Raw genomic sequence first — 17,487 nt, 5'->3', positions numbered from 1 at the left:
AATTCTATTTCTACTCCCTCCCATTCGAACATCCTTACACGGCACATTTCCTCCTACGCCTAAGCGAAACCGCGACGTGCGGTGTTCCTCCCTAGTGCCCATCGGTCAATTATGAGTGATTCGAATATTCGAACTCGCCGCCGCGCGATCCAGAACGAGGTTCTCCCAGAGTTGGCAGCATCTAGAGGTCCAGGAGGTGCCGATCCATGTAAGCCACGAGAGCGCCATCCAGGGGTACAGAGAGCAACCGCACGATGGACGACCACTGGTAAGTCGTTATCTACATTATTTCTATACGCGCGAAACTACGATTAAAGCCTGCGACTGTCCGACCCACCGTAAGGTTACACTACGGTGGTTATACTACGCGTCTTGCGTGAAATCCATCGCGATTACCCTTGATCGCATGGATAGAATTACGCGATTCGTTTAGCTCGAAAAATTGCGATCTGATCCCGTGCTAGGGTTCGAGCGCTATTCTTCACGGCAACGTGGCCGCAACTCGCCGGGACGTAACACCAATAATCATAGTGCAGTTAAAAAGAACAGACCATTACTGTGAATCCTCTATAAGGAATTCGATTGCTACTTGTGTATCCGCTTAAAATAGGTTCCAAATGGCGCCAAAATCATGTCGTTACGTTAAGACGTGTTCGAACACATTCAGACCTGATTTGTTTGGAATTCGTATCTCAGTATCTTGGATGAAAAAACTGAGAGGTAAGTCTGAGACTAAGTAAAATAAGAAGAAAATCGTGGAGTAGTGAAGCCTTGTTTTACTTTTCGTGTCATGAGTGTTATCAGATTTGATGACTGACTGTTGGATAAAGAATTTCTATGGTTATTCTGTTTTCATGATTATTATTTTTTCTACTAATTGTTTATTCGATAAACTTATAGTGCAACAAATGAGATCTTAATAAAACGGAAGAAGGATATAGAAGCGTTAGGATACAGAGTTAATGTGTGTAAACATAATGTGAAGAATATTCTATAATCATTTATCAACGGAAATTCATATCGTGTGTAAAATATGTCGACTAATACTTTGAGAAGGTCTTCGCGAATAAAATCTGTCGTCAAATACAAAAATGATAGCGACACGGAAACGTCTAATTCTGGTAAGTTTCCACAATAATAAAAAAATAATGAATTATATTTATCTTCTGATCTGTTGGGTATTTTTCTTAGCATTTTGTTTCATTGTAATAGCATCTTTTTTATCGTATAAAATTTTTATTGATATCTTTATTTCTTGCAGTACTAGATAATACATTGGAAGCTGAAATAGAAGAAGAACTGAAAGATATACAAGAGGAGACACAGAAACCACTTGGTAATAAATAAAAGGATTTTAGGGGTTTAGTATATGAATCTAATATTATTTTAACATTTAAGAATTATTTTCTGAGAAGGATGTGAGTGGAAGAAAATTATATGGATTTCAAACACCTGTGAAAAAGAACAGTATGATGCTTAAAGCCAATCAGTGTCGTACACCTACAACACCTGTACATCTAAAAACAATGTCTGAACTAAAAGTTGTACTGGATAAAATTGTGATAGACAAAAAAACTAAAAAAATAATCATACACAAGAATGCTGCTGCAAAAGGTATTATTCAGCAATGAGACTATATTAGAAATATGTAATAAAATATATAAAAATAATATATAAAGATAAATAAAAATAATATATAACATAAGTAATATATTTGTTTTAATTTTTTTTGTATGCATTAGTGAGTCGGAAGCGATTTTTGCCTAGTGTGAATTCAAGTGGTAACGAAAGTGTATCAGAGGACAGTGAGTATATTCCTACAGATGATGAAGCTAATTCAGAATCAGATGAAATATCTAACAGCAGCAGAGAGAGTGAAAGTTTTGATACTAGTGAGGAAGAAGGCAATATTATGAAGGAAAGAATAGAAAAAAAACGAGGTATAGTGCGGAATACTTTACTAAAACGTGAAGTACAAAATACTCCCAGACAAAAAACAAAGAATAGCCGTAAGACTATTGTTTATAAAGATTGTGTAAGTTGAAACTGAAGAAACGTGTGACATTGCACAATATTATGCACAAATAATATTTTCAATATGTTCTATGCTTCATTAATTGAATATTTCTTAAAACTTTTACAGCACATAAAGACTGATGAGTTCTTTGAATCCCAACAAGAAAAAACAATCACATCTGATCGTACACTGGGAAGGCTTCGTAATACACGCCTTACTGAGGAGAAACTTGGTGAATTGCTAGTAAATCAGAATCATGTTTCCACAATACACAAGAAACGTATTCATTCATTAATAGAAAATTATAAATCATTCTTTCCAATGTGGCACTTCATAATGGAGTGAGTATTAAATATATGGCTACTGAAGAAAAATATTTTTTGGTGATAATTGAAACTTAAAATGTATATGAAATGGCAGGGAAGGTTACAGCCTTCTACTTCATGGTCTGGGTTCAAAAAGGAATTTAATTAACGATTTCCACAATGAGGTCTTGAGTGATCATCCGACACTAGTTATAAATGGATTTTTTCCTAGTTTGGCAATCAAAGATGTAAGTCGAATGATAATGTAAAAATCACAAAGTTTTATCAGCTCTCTAGAAAATAAATAGTTCTCGACTATATATCGTCATTTCACCAATCAAATTAGAAGAAAAATTAACGTTATTTCAGATACTGAATGATATAATTACGGAAATATTGGATTTGGATTGCCCAGGAAGTCTCAATGATTGTCTAGAGCTTATTGAAAAAGTTCTGGCAGTTAATCCAAACGATCGACTCTACTTGTTAATTCACAATATAGACGGAATAATGCTGCGCTCTAACAAAGCTCAAAATATTCTCGCTAGTTTAGCAGGCATTCCGAATGTTCGGGTTTTAGCATCCGTTGATCACATTAATGCGCCACTTCGTAAGTTACATTCATCTTTGTTGAATCGATCTAATTCATACTTAAAGCAGTTCTTACTTTTTTTTTCTAACAAGAATTTATTCTTTCGAGAATATAATACTATGTTTAATTCTTCTTATCAATGTATCATCTAAGTAATTTTTGAATATTTCTACTTTAATTTTTATTATTTTCCTTTAATTTTAATATTAATATTTTTATTTTAATTTCTACAAATTCTTTCACATGAAAGCTGGATGATGCTTTGCACGGTTTAATTTTCTTATTGCGTTTTTTTTTAATTTTTCTTGCTTTTATTAATTCTATTAATTCTATTAATTTTATTAATTCTATTAATTTTTCTAATAATTCGAACTCAATCTTTTTTTTTCTCTTTTTTTTTTAGTTTGGGATCATATAAAACGTGCGAAATTCAATTTCTATTGGTGGGATGCGACTACATTCCTACCGTACCAAGCTGAGACTTCGTACGAGAGTTCTCTATTAGTTCAACAGAGCGGTACACTCGCCTTGTCCTCTCTGCAGAACGTCTTCCTCTCTCTCACCTCAAACGCTCGAGCGATTTACATACTTCTCGTCAAATATCAATTGAACCATATTGGTGGTAACTACGCAGGTAATTATCGTTCAAGTACCTGAATATGCTGCAATAATTAATAACGGTAAGTATATTGTACATATATACGCTATCTAATGATATTTGTTATTTAGGAATGTTGTTCAAGGATTTGTATCAAGCGGCGCGCGAGCAGTTCTTGGTCAGTTCCGACTTAGCGTTGAGAGCGCAGTTGACCGAGTTCATAGATCACAAATTGGTCCGAACCAAACGCAACGTAGATGGTGCTGAATATCTTACGATACCCCTCGACAAAGGTCTCTTAAAGCAATTTCTTGAACAACACGATTCGTGATTTATCTAAGATATACTCGTAAAATATAAACAAAAAAGGATACGTAAATCTCTTCGTGAGATAATTTATAATGAAAGCGTGAAATGTTTAAGGAGTTCTTGTCGTTTTATATATTTTAAAGCTTCTGACTATTCGCCACAAAACTCTTGATTGATGACGTCAGAAGCAAGATAACAGCAGCTTTTATTTTCCAATTTCTGAAAATATATGGAAAAGATGCATCCATAAAATGACATTTGGGATCGATCGAGCAGATTAGTAAAATTGTTTGGACACTTCTTTTTTATTTCAACACTCACACTAAATAACCATAAAATGGAGATCTTGCTTTCAAATCATCTTTTTTCATGATTTTGTCACATTCATTTTATAGTTATTAGAATAAAAAGGGAAGTTTTAGTGTATTTTAGAGGCATGTGCTTAATCGATCGCAAGTATCATTTTTTTCAATATATTTTATTTTTTGCAGAAATTCTGAATGTATATCTTGCTTGTTTTCTTATCAATCAAGAATTTCATAATAAATATCCAGGAGCCTTAATATAACTTAAAAATAACATTTAAAGCTGACTTATACACATTTTTTTATTAAAAATTACATTCTTTATAAATAAGATATATTATTAAAGTATCATAATTTATGTGTGATTAGTTTTAAGTGATATTATGGCAAAATAGTGGCATCAATGGGTCTATTTGTTTTTGAAGAACCTCTGAACTAGTGCATACTAATACAACAAATTAGAGTGAAAAATAGTATAGTTGTTTCACTCTAACTTACTGCTTCAGAGTTCAGATCATTAATCATGAATTTTTTTCACGTGAACTCAATCTTATTAATTATGTAATTTGTTTCTTTAGTATGATATAAAAACTAAATAATATTTCATTCTGAGACAATCACGAATCTTTTCCTGCAATATATAAATTCGTGAAAAAAAGAGAGAGAGAGTAAACATTTCTATATATTTTCCAGGATTGATAACGTTAGTTTATAAAAGTAACTCGTTATGGTTACCTTTATTTTCTTTAAAATGTAATTCGTTATAAATTTTAAAAAGTAACTCGTTACAGTTACCGTTATTTAAAAAGTAACGATTCGTAAGACTAATGCAGGATTCACAATGCGTCCGATGTCCGACGTACGACGTCCGATATCTAATAGGAGAACAGTTTTTCAATAGAGAATTGAATTTTCTATTAAAAAGCTGTTTTCTAAATAGGAGCTGTTGCTGTTACAAATAATTCGTTATTTCCCAACCCTGATATTTTCAAAGTTAGATTTTCACTTTTTACGATTTCACACCAGGAAAAAAAAACGATCTCTGATGTTCTTTGTAAATGAATAGATCTAAGGTCGGTTTTTTGTAGCTACACTGTTAAAGTAGTGCAATAAAAGTTAGAGTGAAAAAAAATGTTTTACTTTTAACTTATTGCACTTATTGCAGTTCAGCAGTGCAGTTACAAGTGCAGGACAAACCGCTAATGTCGCCATGGTACCCACGTTGGTGCATAGATGTCGCCGAGAGCGCGGCGCGGCACTATTTGTAGAATCAAACGCGAAGGCGCGAATTGTGTTGTGATATTCAGACGTTTCGCACGTAGTTCGGCTGTCAGGCGTACCCAACGATATGATCGGAGCGTGATAGACATATACCGTGTTGACACGAGCACGTACGTATTTTCAAGACGACGGTTTCGTTGGGACGCGTCAGAGTAAACGAAAAGTTCGAGTGACGCTGTGCGAGTCATCGCGAGACGTCAGACGCTCATGTTGCGCCGAATTGTTTGAATCGCCGATCATCTGCCATTAGCATGCTTTACGTAGTTCTTCGTGTTGTTTTATCCGTTGCAACGAGTTCGCAGGTCGTGACCGGAATCAACGGTCGGCTTGTCGGATTCGAGACTCGCGATTGAGAAACGTCCGGTTCGGTCGCGAACTGCCGAACGCGAATACGCGTTGCATCTCGAGTGTTATATTGTGTCGTGTAACACGCCTATTTCGGTACGTGCACGTCGTAAGTGAATCTATCGTTCGTGCCAATCGACAACGCCAACAGTAAACAACACGTCCTGCTGACCGTTCTGACCTTACGCTGGTAAGTCATAAGCGTGTGCGCAACCTTGACTTTCGATGCGAGTCTCGCGGCACGTATTAAGCGGCGATTGAGAGAGATAGGAGTAGGTAGAGGAACAAGAGAGAAAAAGAAGAGGAGCGAGTGAGCGAGAGGACGAGTGGGCGCGTGAGCGAGCGAGAGGGCGAGCGCGCGCGAGAAAGAGTGAGAGTGAGCCGCCGCGGTCGGATATGGCGGAGTAGCGGCGTGCGCGTTTCTGTTCGTTAAAAAGCCGCGATGTCGTTCGTGAAGTATTTGCGGAACGTCGGCAAATGTCAGACGGCTCGTTGACGTGCGCGTCTTCGCGGAGGACTGTTTCCGTTTGTCAAACCGTCGTCAGCGCCGTCGCCGTCGCCGGACCGACTTTCCTAACCTATCATCGCGTGGAGTCCTTGGTCTTGTGTACGACCGAGAGGTAGTGATCTTTCGCGCAGACAGCTCCTCGGGCCTCTCTTTTGTTTCCGTCATAGCCGTGAAGTTGCTGCTAAAACAATCTCGCGACCGTTGAGTTGGCGCCGCGAAGATCATTGTTGTTAGGTTATTCAGAGACAGCGATCATGTTGATCTAACCCTCGTCACTTTTTCTTCGTTATCTGTTTCTTCTCGCGCTTTGGTGAGCTGTTAAATAAATTAGTGGCATCGTAGTCTCAGCCTTAGTTTCACTGACGACAAGTAAATATGCCAGAATAGCTTTTACTTTTAGAAAATATTTGGACACCTATTTATAGGATATAAAGTTTATATCTGTGAAAGAGAAAAGTTCATATTTTCTCTCTCTCTTTTTCTCATAAAGTTTGTCTCACATTGAATGAACTTTACTTCACAGAAATAGGTTTCATTTCAAAGTACAAGTCAGAAATGAAGTTTGTGTTCATAAAATTCATTTCTGTGAACAAGGAGAAATATCTCACAAGTAAATTTTGAAATATTTTGTATCAGTGGTCAAAATTGCCTTAGAATACTGATCACAAAACAGATACACACGAAAGTGGGTTATTTAAAATATGGAAATCTGCTTGTTGCAGTCTGTGCCTGAAGTGTGATAGTCTGCATAACTTTGTCAACCTGCTGTGTCAACTAGTGTTGTGTCAAGCTCCAATTGCAGCGTAAGGTTAGAGATCTGAATTATCCTGTTATCTTTTTTTGAGAGAAGGTAGAAATTTAGCGTATTATGCTGAATATCTGATTTGACTGCGTTGTGTGCGCGTGCCTTTGATTGCCCTCTGCTGTTTGCATCTGTGTAAAATGACGACTTTGATTGCACATTTGTTTGTTGTCATTACACACTGTATCTGAAAGAACACTGTGCACAGCTATGTGTAATTAATGGAATACACATACGACACGTTTGACAAGGATCTTTTTCACCTGTGCATTCCTATTTTGCTTTGTTTTCTGATTTTTGACGTCTTTGCGAGAGCACAGTCGACAGGGTTGTTGAGATTGCACTCATGAGTTTCTCCAAGTATTATCACACGCTTGATAATTGGTATTTTCAAAGACTTGTATTGCGTGTGTTTTGCGCGGCCTTGAATTGTTGCAAGAAAGGACACGAAACAGTGTTATAGACGTGTTCTGTTTAACCACGCTGCGAAATTTATTTGCATCGGAGAAAAATTTATTTAAAAATTTATTTCTTCGTATAATTTGTGTTGCTGTGTGACGATGTCGTCACTGTGCGAAACAAGTGATTAATAGAGAAGCATCACGTAGTGATGCGGCCTCGTGTGACAGAATCGCGCAAATGCTCCCAGCTTGACAGTCTAAACGTCTCAAACGATGTTTTCGTGGTGTCACGACGTTGATCTGTAATACCTACGGGGTGAAAATAATTCTCATTAATTTCCAAGGCGTGCCAATAGATGGCGGGCCATCGTTCATTTCAGCATTCGATCGGAAAGTGTCCTGCATTGCAATTACGAAAGTGTCCTGCATTGCATTACAAATCGAAAGCAGATTTTCTAAATTTCCGTGAAATCGCAATTTCTTCCGTCAGGCAGCAAGATGGTTATGTAGAAGCTATTTATAATTACATGAATCTTGTGCGATATATTTTCTTAAATTTTCTCTTCTGAGCTGAAATATTCTAATAGGACGCGATATTAAAATCGATTTGTTTGTAAACATCGAGTTTTTCCAGATGAAATACGCAATCTGTCAGCATTATTGGGCATTGTTTATTTTATTAAGATAGTCTCAAGAAATCAATAATCAAGGTTAATCAATCGTCGTACATGTAATCACGAACAATATCGATTAATGCAACTAATTGTTAATCATTGTAATTAACCGAATCAAAGTTTGTTTAATAATTAATTTCATCAAATTCGATTCAATTATTCGTGCTAATATATATCCTAAGAAAAAATGCTTGAAAATTTATTTGTGGAACATAAAATTCATTTCTGTAAAATAAAGTTTATTTCTGTGGATAAACTTTATACTTTTCAAATAAATTTTGAAATATTTTTTTATGAGCGTACGACGATTAATTAATTTTAATTATTGATATCAGTATTTCTATTCTTCACATAAAAATATATAGTATATATGTATAGTTGAGTAAGAATATTTTTAATATTTTTTTATAGCCTATTTTATACTAGAGGGAGAGTTTTGACTTTTAAATTTTTATGTCTCTAAACCACAGTGAAACTTTGCACACATCTGGAATAGTTAAAGTACAAAAATTGAGAATTTGTATTTTTTAATTATTTTTCTCTTTATTAAAGATAGTAAGATTATTTCCATAACAAAATGGGGTAAAGATACTCTCAAGTAGCAACATGATGTCAAATGACGAATTAATGACGTCTCTAATGTCAATAATATACCATTAACACATTCTTTGACGTTATTATGTTTGTTAAGACTGAGAGAAAAGTACTTAAAAATTTATTTGTGGGATATAAAGTTAATTTCTGCAAAATAAAGGTAATTCCTGTGAAATATACTTTCATGTTGCACACAAATAAATTGTCATGTATTTTTTCTCATTGTACTTCAAAGTGAAATAGCTTTTCCCGGGTTCTGAATTAATGTAAAATTGTTTGCGTCCTTTTTATAGATGCAATATAGAAGAATCTGTAATTTTTTCAACATTTTTATATTATTTTCGAAATCTGAGCGATAATATCCAATAATATCTGTCGGTCGAAAAACGGTGCTCTCTATAAGAACGTCGAGCACAATCGTGAGAGAACAATCGATTTTCACTTCGTTTCGCGTTTTGCTCTCACGATGATAGTTCAGAAGAGCGGTTTCCCTCGATCTTTAAGGCTTTTGATCAGTCATCGTGGTCATATTGGATCGCCAAAAGCGAGGAAAATCATGCACGGAAAAAAAGTTTGGTTGAATTAACCAAATATCTGGTCGAATATGATGATTCAGAAATTCCGATTGAAGTAACCCGAATTCTCTTTAAGTTAACAAGATTTTTGGTTGACTTAAATAGAATTCGGGTTACTTCAATCGGAATTTCTGAATCATCATATTCGACCAGATATTTGGTTAATTCAATCAAACCTTTTTTTCCGTGTGCCAAAAATTTTTGCGAACCACAGCTAAGTAAAAAAATATATCATTAAAATGACACTTGCAATATGTTCTACACACTTGTAAAATCCTCCGGATTTTTTACTGAAATAACTTATTACATAACCGCAAAATAAGTGTGACAAATCGCCTCATTTTGACAGAAAATTAATTGTGTGACTCGGTGCCGAATATGATTGAATAATTACTTATATGTATTAAATATCACAATATCCGGCACAGTATTCGGAGCACAATTATATCACATGTGATACGCACGCACTACACTCAGTAATAACGCTGTAGTTTGCAGGAAAAAATTGGTCGTTTATTTATATCATTAGGTCTGTTTGATAAACTTTGCATTAGTGCAATAAGTTAAAGAAAGACACAAATACACTTCGTTTCATTCTAATTTATTGCAATAGTCTGCATTTTGTGAATCTAATAGTTGATCATTTTATACACTGTAAAAACTGATGTGTTAAATTTAACATATTTCATGTGTCCCAAATCATCCACTCTCATTTATGTGCATTGAGAAAAAAAATTTACTAAATTTAAAAAAACGTTTATTTAGGTAGTACTGTGAAGATATTTGTTTAACTTAAGTAGTTATTTTCTGAAATTAAATAAGGAAGTTTTAAATATAAATTTGTTTCTTCTATCCAAATAAACGTTTTTTGAAATTTAGTAAATTTTTTCTCAATGTGTAAATTTAACATAAATGTGTTAAAAAGTAACACGCATAATATGGAAAAAATTAACACAAGAATTTAACACTTGAATACCGTTAGGAATCACAGATTGTATTAAATTGACATTTTTAATATGTCAGATATAGATTATGTCAATTTAACACTTGAATACCGTTAGGAATCACAGATTGTATTAAATTGACATTTTTAATATGTCAGATATAGATTATGTCAATTTAACACTTGAATACCGTTAGGAATCACAGATTGTATTAAATTGACATTTTTAATATGTCAGATATAGATTATGTCAATTTAACATTTTCATCAAAACCTTAGATTAATACTTCTCTCAAATATTAAAGTAACGTTTTATTTTAGTTAATTTAACATTATACACAAACATTTAACACTTGAATACCGTTAGGAATCACAGATTGTATTAAATTGACATTTTTAATATGTCAGATATAGATTATGTCAATTTAACATTTTCATCAAAACCTTAGATTAATACTTCTCTCAAATATTAAAGTAACGTTTTATTTTAGTTAATTTAACATTATACACAAACATTTAACACAAACTGTGATTCCTGGTGGTATTCAAGTGTTAAATTCTTATGTTAATTTTTTACATATTATGTGTTACTTTTTACCACATTTGTTTTGTGTTAAATTTATACATAAATGAGAGTGGATGATTTGGGACACATGAGATGTTAAATTTAACACATCAGTTTTTACAGTGTAATCATGTCGGCAGCGTCAACGTGAAGTTCTTGGCTGATCGATCAGGAGGCTTAAGCGGGCGAGGATTCGCCTTGCGCTCACGTGGGTGAAAGTTGTCAAATTGTTGTGATTCTCCGCGGCGTACAAATCACGCGGCGTGGGTGACGCCAAATTTACGGTTGTTCAGGTCGCACCGCGAGAGATTTCTCCTTCCTGAGTTTCATTGAAATTTCTTTATGGCGCGGAAACAGTCGTCGTCGATATCGTCACAGGAACGATCCCAACTGTGATGGGCGTCGGGGAATATTCATGTCTCTATTCTCTGAATGTCGCGAATCTATTATTCGAAGGACAAGGCTGCACAAATTATCGAAATGCCTCGAAATTGAACGTTTAGACTCGATAATTATATTAGAGCGGCGACGCGACGCTTATAAATTTATGCATTTCGAAATGAGTTTATACGCGAAGAGAAGAGATTAAGGATACATTATCCGTATAGGGTCCTTGCAAAAGTCATTGGAAATTAGAAATACGCGGACATTTCTATTTCTCGTGTAAAAATATACAGGTCCTATGATTTCATAATCTCTCGTGAAGACGTAGAGCGGTTTGAGATAAACAAAAAATTTTAATAATACTTTGCGAAAATCGTAATATTGATCGAGATATTAATTGTAGAAAATTTGTGAACGCGCGATTAGTATATAATCAATAAAATCACAAAACTTTGATTATTTGATTGACTAATTCCATCAATCGATTAAATTAATCTATATACGGAGAAAATATTGTAGTAAGAATTACAATGCAATTTTAGTAGTCCAGAAAAATTTTCACTATTAGTAGTCTGGCAATAAACTCACTATTACGAAAATTATAATAAAACATAGTAAAAATGACCATAAATATAGTATAAGTTATCATGTTCAAGGTCATTTCTACTATATATAATTTTCATAATAGTGACAGTCTATTCCTGGACTATTAAAATTGCATTATAACTTTTATTATAATATTTTTTCCGTGTAACGATCGATTATAATATATACAAGGATGTTCCAGATTCTCCTTCGCAGTTTTTGTGAGAACGGATTTGGATGAATATAAAAGTCCTATATCGATATTCGCAATAAAGTTGAAATACTAATTAAAGAAGATCGGTGAATAATTACGCGCGATATGATAGATGAGTTGCAATGTCTGTAATTGTATACTTATATATTAGGTCAAACTGAACAAAAAAATCCTACCATTTTGCAAATGACTATATAGATTTTTAGATATTCATTGAAGAAGATTTGTATATTATCGCGCATGATCATTTTCTTTCGTTCATAACTGAAATGGTTATTTGTAAAATGATAAAGAGTTTTTTGTTCAATTACAAGCACACAACAGCATATCGCCACTACAGCAGGACTTTTCAAAGGAGAGTCTAGGATCTTGTATAACGAGATTATCTAATATTGATTTATTTTAATTATGTTGACTGGACGATTATCTTAAATCAATCAAAATAAATATCAATTAAAATTTTATTCGATTAACACTGCGCGAGAAATTATTAAATTATAATTAAATTATTACATATTTCTTGCCATTGTGATATATTTGCCATTATTATATATATTTTTGCGAATTCAGCGGAAGAAATATTTAATAATGGTTTATATATAATGCGACCAAGTAAATAAGCGGAGAATAGCACTCGCGCGTTTACTTTCATATATCGATCGCGCGTCTCACAGCGGTATCTTTCTCTAAGTCCGTTTAACATCTCGCAACTGTTTCGCCGATTTCACTTTTGCCAGGACAAACCAATTTCTCCCCGCGTGCGAGAAAACCTCGTTCGTCGCTCGATACCTTCCTTCGTGGAGATTTGACGTGTCGCGAACGAGGACGACGACGATGACGATGATGACGAGGTGCGGAGGGAGGTTTGCTTTCGCTTTGTACGAAATGAAACGGGACGAAACTATGATGTGAGACGAATTCGACGACGGAGGACGTGTCGCCCGTTTATGCGCCCGGTTATGAAACGTCCTGTACGCACGATACTTTCACTATCGCGGCCAAGTTTCATAATTATTGTTATCGAGGCCATACGTAGGTCGAAGAGAAGACTGTCGAGAGACAGAGAAAAGGGTTCGGCTCGTGTCATTCACCGGCCATCGTTTTCACCGACGTTTTCTCACGATCGAGGAATTTATTCTCCGGTTATCCCAGATTTGACGAAATCGCTTTAACAATCTCGATTACATTAAGAAGAAATGCACGATGTTTGCAACTGTAATAGCATAGAGGAATAATTACTATAAACTGGAAACAATTTTTTTTTATTAAATGCTACTATAATGTTAATGACAGTAAGTTCAGATGTATGTTGCTACTACCATTTTGCATATACAAAAATATGGATGGATCCAAAAATAATTACAATTTTAGTTGGATCAAGCCATTTTTTCTCTTGGTGTACTTAAATTCTCATGTATTTAAATAGAGATTTAAACAATTGCTTTCATGAAAAGCTGAGTTTTTAAGAAAGTATATTTATAAATATATGTGTATTTTTTTTATTTGAAAAATACATTGGTATAATTAAATTAGGACCTACCGTATAAATATGTTTTGTTTCTTCGATATTTTTTCTCTCAGTATAGCCGAGAATATCGATCGCGCGTTCATGAAGCCTGTCTCTCTATTTTGATGGGGACATCTCAACGGTATCTTCGATGGAAATCTCGTAAATTTGGCGACCTCGTCTTGACAAGAATCCATAATGAACTTTTTCATAACGTGACAGGGATGATCAACCGAGACTCTCCTCGTTTCGAGTCGCTCGAACTTGTAAATTAACGGCAAAAAGTCCCGTCGCGGTTATCTTTCGCGTGGATGTCGCGTTTAATGGGAATTTCACTCGGGGTCTTAATCGGACGTTTAACGTCGACCATCGTCTTCCTGTCGGACGCTCTTTATTCTTAGCGACGGTCTTTCGTCGAGTTCTCCGACGGCTCCGGAAGAGTCGTGGAAATTCTTCACTCGCGTAACGGGGGTAGCGATCTTGCTAGCTCGCCGTACACGTGGAACTTTCCTTCCACCCGCCCTGTCGGCTTTGTTACACGTAACACATACGCGCGGCGAGGTTGCGTGACCGAGAAATCATTTTTCCAGCATGATCGCGCGCCGATCACCGGTTAGCAATTCCCTCGTCAAGGCTCGTCGTCGTAGTCGCCTCTCCTTCTCTCCCTATCTGTGTATCTCTTTCTCTTTCTCTCTCTCTTTCTCTCTCTCTCTCTCTCTCTTTCCTCGTCGGCCGCAGAACGGTGCACGTGCGAAGTAACGTTCGTGTAACGTAACTAGTTTTGCTCGTATCTAATATCCGCCGTGGCGTCATTGGTGGCTCTATTAACGAGCGACTAGGTCGACGTCGACGTCGACATCGTACGCGCGAGCGAGAGAGCGAGCGAGAGAGCGAGCGAGCTCGTTTTATCGGAACTTCCCTCGCGTTAATAAAGCACAAACAGTTTCGGTTCTGAAATCTACGTCACGGCCTGATACATTGTCCGCGGGACTTCCAGTAACGGATAGTAGGAGAGACACCGGGGCTATACGGTCCGGCTATCGTTGCTCATACGTTTTTCTTTAGTATTTATTTTGAGAGGAATAGTGAATACAAAATCGCGAAATGCTTCTTTTAGAATATAAATACTTTTCCCTCAGTTCCATTAAAATCGGGATAATGTTACAGTTAAGAAATAGAAAAGATTGATTTAGCAAAGTAAATTTTCGAGCCCCTCGAAATTTTCTGTTAATATTCTCCATCGTGACTGAATAAAGCTAAGCGATTTGTTACTAGCGAGACTGAAATTTCTTGCAAGTGTGTATGATATACTGTCTCTGATAATAAATGCAATTTTTATTCATAGAATGATTGAAATAGAGTATAGATGGACGAGGTAAAGTTGGCCCATAATTAACGGCCGGCAATAATAAAATGTTTAACAAAACATGTAAAATAAACAAATGTTAAACATGTAAAAAATTGAAAAAAATTATTTATACAATTAATTTCTCGATTTGACCGAGATTTGAATCATTTTTTATTAATTTAGCACATATTTGAAATATTTCGGTTGGAATCTCGGTTAAAGAAATTTAGAATGGTTCGTGTCTCAGTTATGCCGATTTTGTTAAAATTTTAATTAAAATTGCCGGATTTCTCTCTTTCTTTCTCTTTCTTTCTTTTTCTCGATTTGGTCGAGACTCGAACCATTTTTGACTAATTTAACACAGATTTAAAATATTTTGGTTGGAATCTTGGCTAAAGAAATTTAGAATGGTTCGTGTCTCAGTTATGCCGATTTTGTTAAAATTTTAATTAAAATTGCCGGATTTCTCTCTTTCTTTCTCTTTCTTTCTTTTTCTCGATTTGGTCGAGACTCGAACCATTTTTGACTAATTTAACACAGATTTAAAATATTTTGGTTGGAATCTTGGCTAAAGAAATTTAGAATAGTATCTCAGCTATGCTGATTTTGTTAAAATTATTTAACTGTATCTTATATTTTTATCTAACTATATTTTATAATTTTATTTCTTATGCATTTTTGTTGATGATAGGAGTGAGAACATTAAAAAGCTATAAGCTGCCCGTAAAACTCAAAGTGGATAATTTTTGGGTAGATTTACTTGTGAGTTTCAATAAAATCGGTGAGTGATCGGACGTAAAGATAGATTTACGTGTGAGAGAAAAACACCTAAAAAGATAGTAAATATTTATTTAGTAGGTACTAATAATATATATTTACTTGTGCTGATATAAACTATTTTTCCAATAAGAAGAAAAACATTTTTTTTTAATCTTAAGAAAACAAAAATTTTCCTTAAAACCTTAGGAAAACTCTCTGATCTTTCATGAAAGCAATCATTTATTTTATTTAAATAAAATAATTTAGATTTAAGTAAATATATTATTAGTGTGTACCTACTCTCTTAAAATAAATCCGTCAAACATAACTGAAAACAGTGAATATACACCGATTTGCAGTTATAAATATAGCACTGAAAGTACTCAGTGCTATACTTATAACTGATATCAGTGACTATTCACTGATTCGCTTTAAGAGAGTATCAAATAAATATTTATTTTTAGGTATTTTTTCCCAGTGTATTCTCACCAACTATACCTTTTTCTTAACGCGGGATCGAAAGTTCTCGTTCCATCGGTTGCGGTTTGCAATTCATAATTGAAAATTGAGTGAGTTCGAAAATGTGAGCCCGGTGTACCAGATTAGACTTAATATTGAGGATTTGGAGCAACGATGTAGAAACGTTTCTGGCCACAAACCGGAAGCCGGTTTTCTCGTGCAACCAAGCTCCTCCCTCCCTTTTATTCCAGTGGATATCCGATCTGTATTATCTTGAACATCAGGTGAAGCGCTCTTCTTCCCTCCTTCCTTCCTTCTTGCCCTCTTTCGTGCCTCTCTTTCTCACACCTCGAGCTTTGTTGTCGTTCATCGCCGACCGCTTCCGGATCGCTCGCAGCCAGTCCGGGGACAACGGAAATAATGATACGTCGGGATAACGAAAACAAACGGTCGGTTATTTCTCGCGATCCGGTGACCCATAGGCTGCCGAACAGCTGTGCCGTAGCGATACTCGGCCACTCGGTGTAGCTTTGCTATAGTTGTGTGTTTGGCATAAACGCGACGGCGACTTCCTGCGAGGCGGACGCGCGCGCACCCGCTCATAACGATCCGATTCTCCGTGTAGTACACGACGACAAATATTGTGGCGCTCGATTAATCAATCGCGATGGAATCCCTCTATCTCCTTCTCTCTCTCTTTCTCTCTCTTTCCCTCGGGGGTGGCAGCCCCAGACGAAGGAGCAGCAGCCCCCCGGCTGCCCGAGTTCGTCGGGGTTGCTGTACGCGCACATTGCGCAAGAGCATTCACCCCGCTCAATACTCACCGCCGCCACACAGAGATACAGGAACTCTGAAAATGTACGGGGTACACGTGCGAGTGAGCGAGAGAGAGAGAGAGAAAAGGGGGGAGAGAGAGAGAGAGAAAAAGCGAGCGATAGAGAAAGAGAGGAGGAGAGAGACACGTGGAGACGGAGAGATAGACGGAAGGAATGAGATGGAAGGAAAGAGGCGGGCCCGTTCCCGGGGACGAGCGAAAGAGAGAGAGAGAGAGAGAGAGAGAGAGAGAACGTAGGAAGAGGAAACCGGCAATAGCGAACCAGCTCGAAATGGGTTACCCTCGCGCGCGCATACACCACACACACATACACACATATTGCGTGGAATGTGTGTATTCACTTTGTGTGCACGAGGAACCCCGCCCGCCTTTGACAGCGCGCGCCGCGCCGCGTCGGCAGCGAACCGCTCTCTCGTATTTCCTTCCGCGCGACGTACGATACGCGCGTGTGTACTACGGGGTGTCCTGGATATTCGAGAGCAGCGCGCCTTCTCCTGTCGGGGGAATCGCGGGGAGAGAAAGACAGAGAGAGAGAGAGAGAGAGAGAGAGAGAGAGAGAGAGAGAGAGAGAGAGAGAGAGAG

General features: G+C 36.3%; 2 protein-coding genes across 9 annotated transcripts in view; both read left to right on the top strand.

The window, feature by feature from the left end:
• The first annotated feature begins 600 nt into the window (after positions 1 to 600).
• Positions 601 to 4,732, top strand: LOC116840473 (origin recognition complex subunit 2). 2 transcript variants are annotated; one of them, XM_032807237.1, is made up of 10 exons: positions 601 to 720; positions 901 to 1,121; positions 1,262 to 1,336; positions 1,399 to 1,614; positions 1,743 to 2,035; positions 2,144 to 2,358; positions 2,438 to 2,570; positions 2,692 to 2,932; positions 3,318 to 3,548; positions 3,644 to 4,732. In XM_032807237.1, exons 2-10 carry the CDS (start codon positions 1,034 to 1,036, stop codon positions 3,841 to 3,843), a joined length of 1,692 nt encoding a protein of 563 aa, XP_032663128.1. In that variant the 5' UTR covers positions 601 to 720; positions 901 to 1,033; the 3' UTR covers positions 3,844 to 4,732. The 2 variants fall into 2 exon arrangements, with proteins under 2 accessions (XP_032663128.1, XP_032663129.1); XM_032807238.1 differs by lacking the exon at positions 601 to 720 and having other exon boundaries at positions 735 to 1,121.
• A 662-nt stretch (positions 4,733 to 5,394) lies between these two features.
• LOC116840472 (protein roadkill) overlaps positions 5,395 to 17,487 on the top strand; it is a 223,911-nt gene continuing 211,818 nt past the window's right edge. The window contains exons 1-2 of one of the 7 annotated variants that reach the window (XM_032807228.1): positions 5,395 to 5,942; positions 6,983 to 7,068. The gene's annotated coding sequence lies outside the window, so the exon portion shown is untranslated. Of the gene's footprint in view, positions 5,943 to 5,967; positions 6,630 to 6,982; positions 7,069 to 17,487 lie in introns of those variants that run through there. The other 6 variants (XM_032807229.1, XM_032807227.1, XM_032807226.1 and 3 more) reach the window with 6 other exon arrangements.

This window comes from Odontomachus brunneus, unplaced genomic scaffold, assembly GCF_010583005.1.
Source record: "Odontomachus brunneus isolate Ranch 3 - 2012 unplaced genomic scaffold, Obru_v1 Obru_scaffold_010, whole genome shotgun sequence".
Taxonomy (NCBI): Eukaryota; Metazoa; Arthropoda; class Insecta; order Hymenoptera; family Formicidae; genus Odontomachus; species Odontomachus brunneus.
Note: the sequence above shows the minus strand (reverse complement) of the source record. Positions and strands in the feature narration are given on the sequence as shown.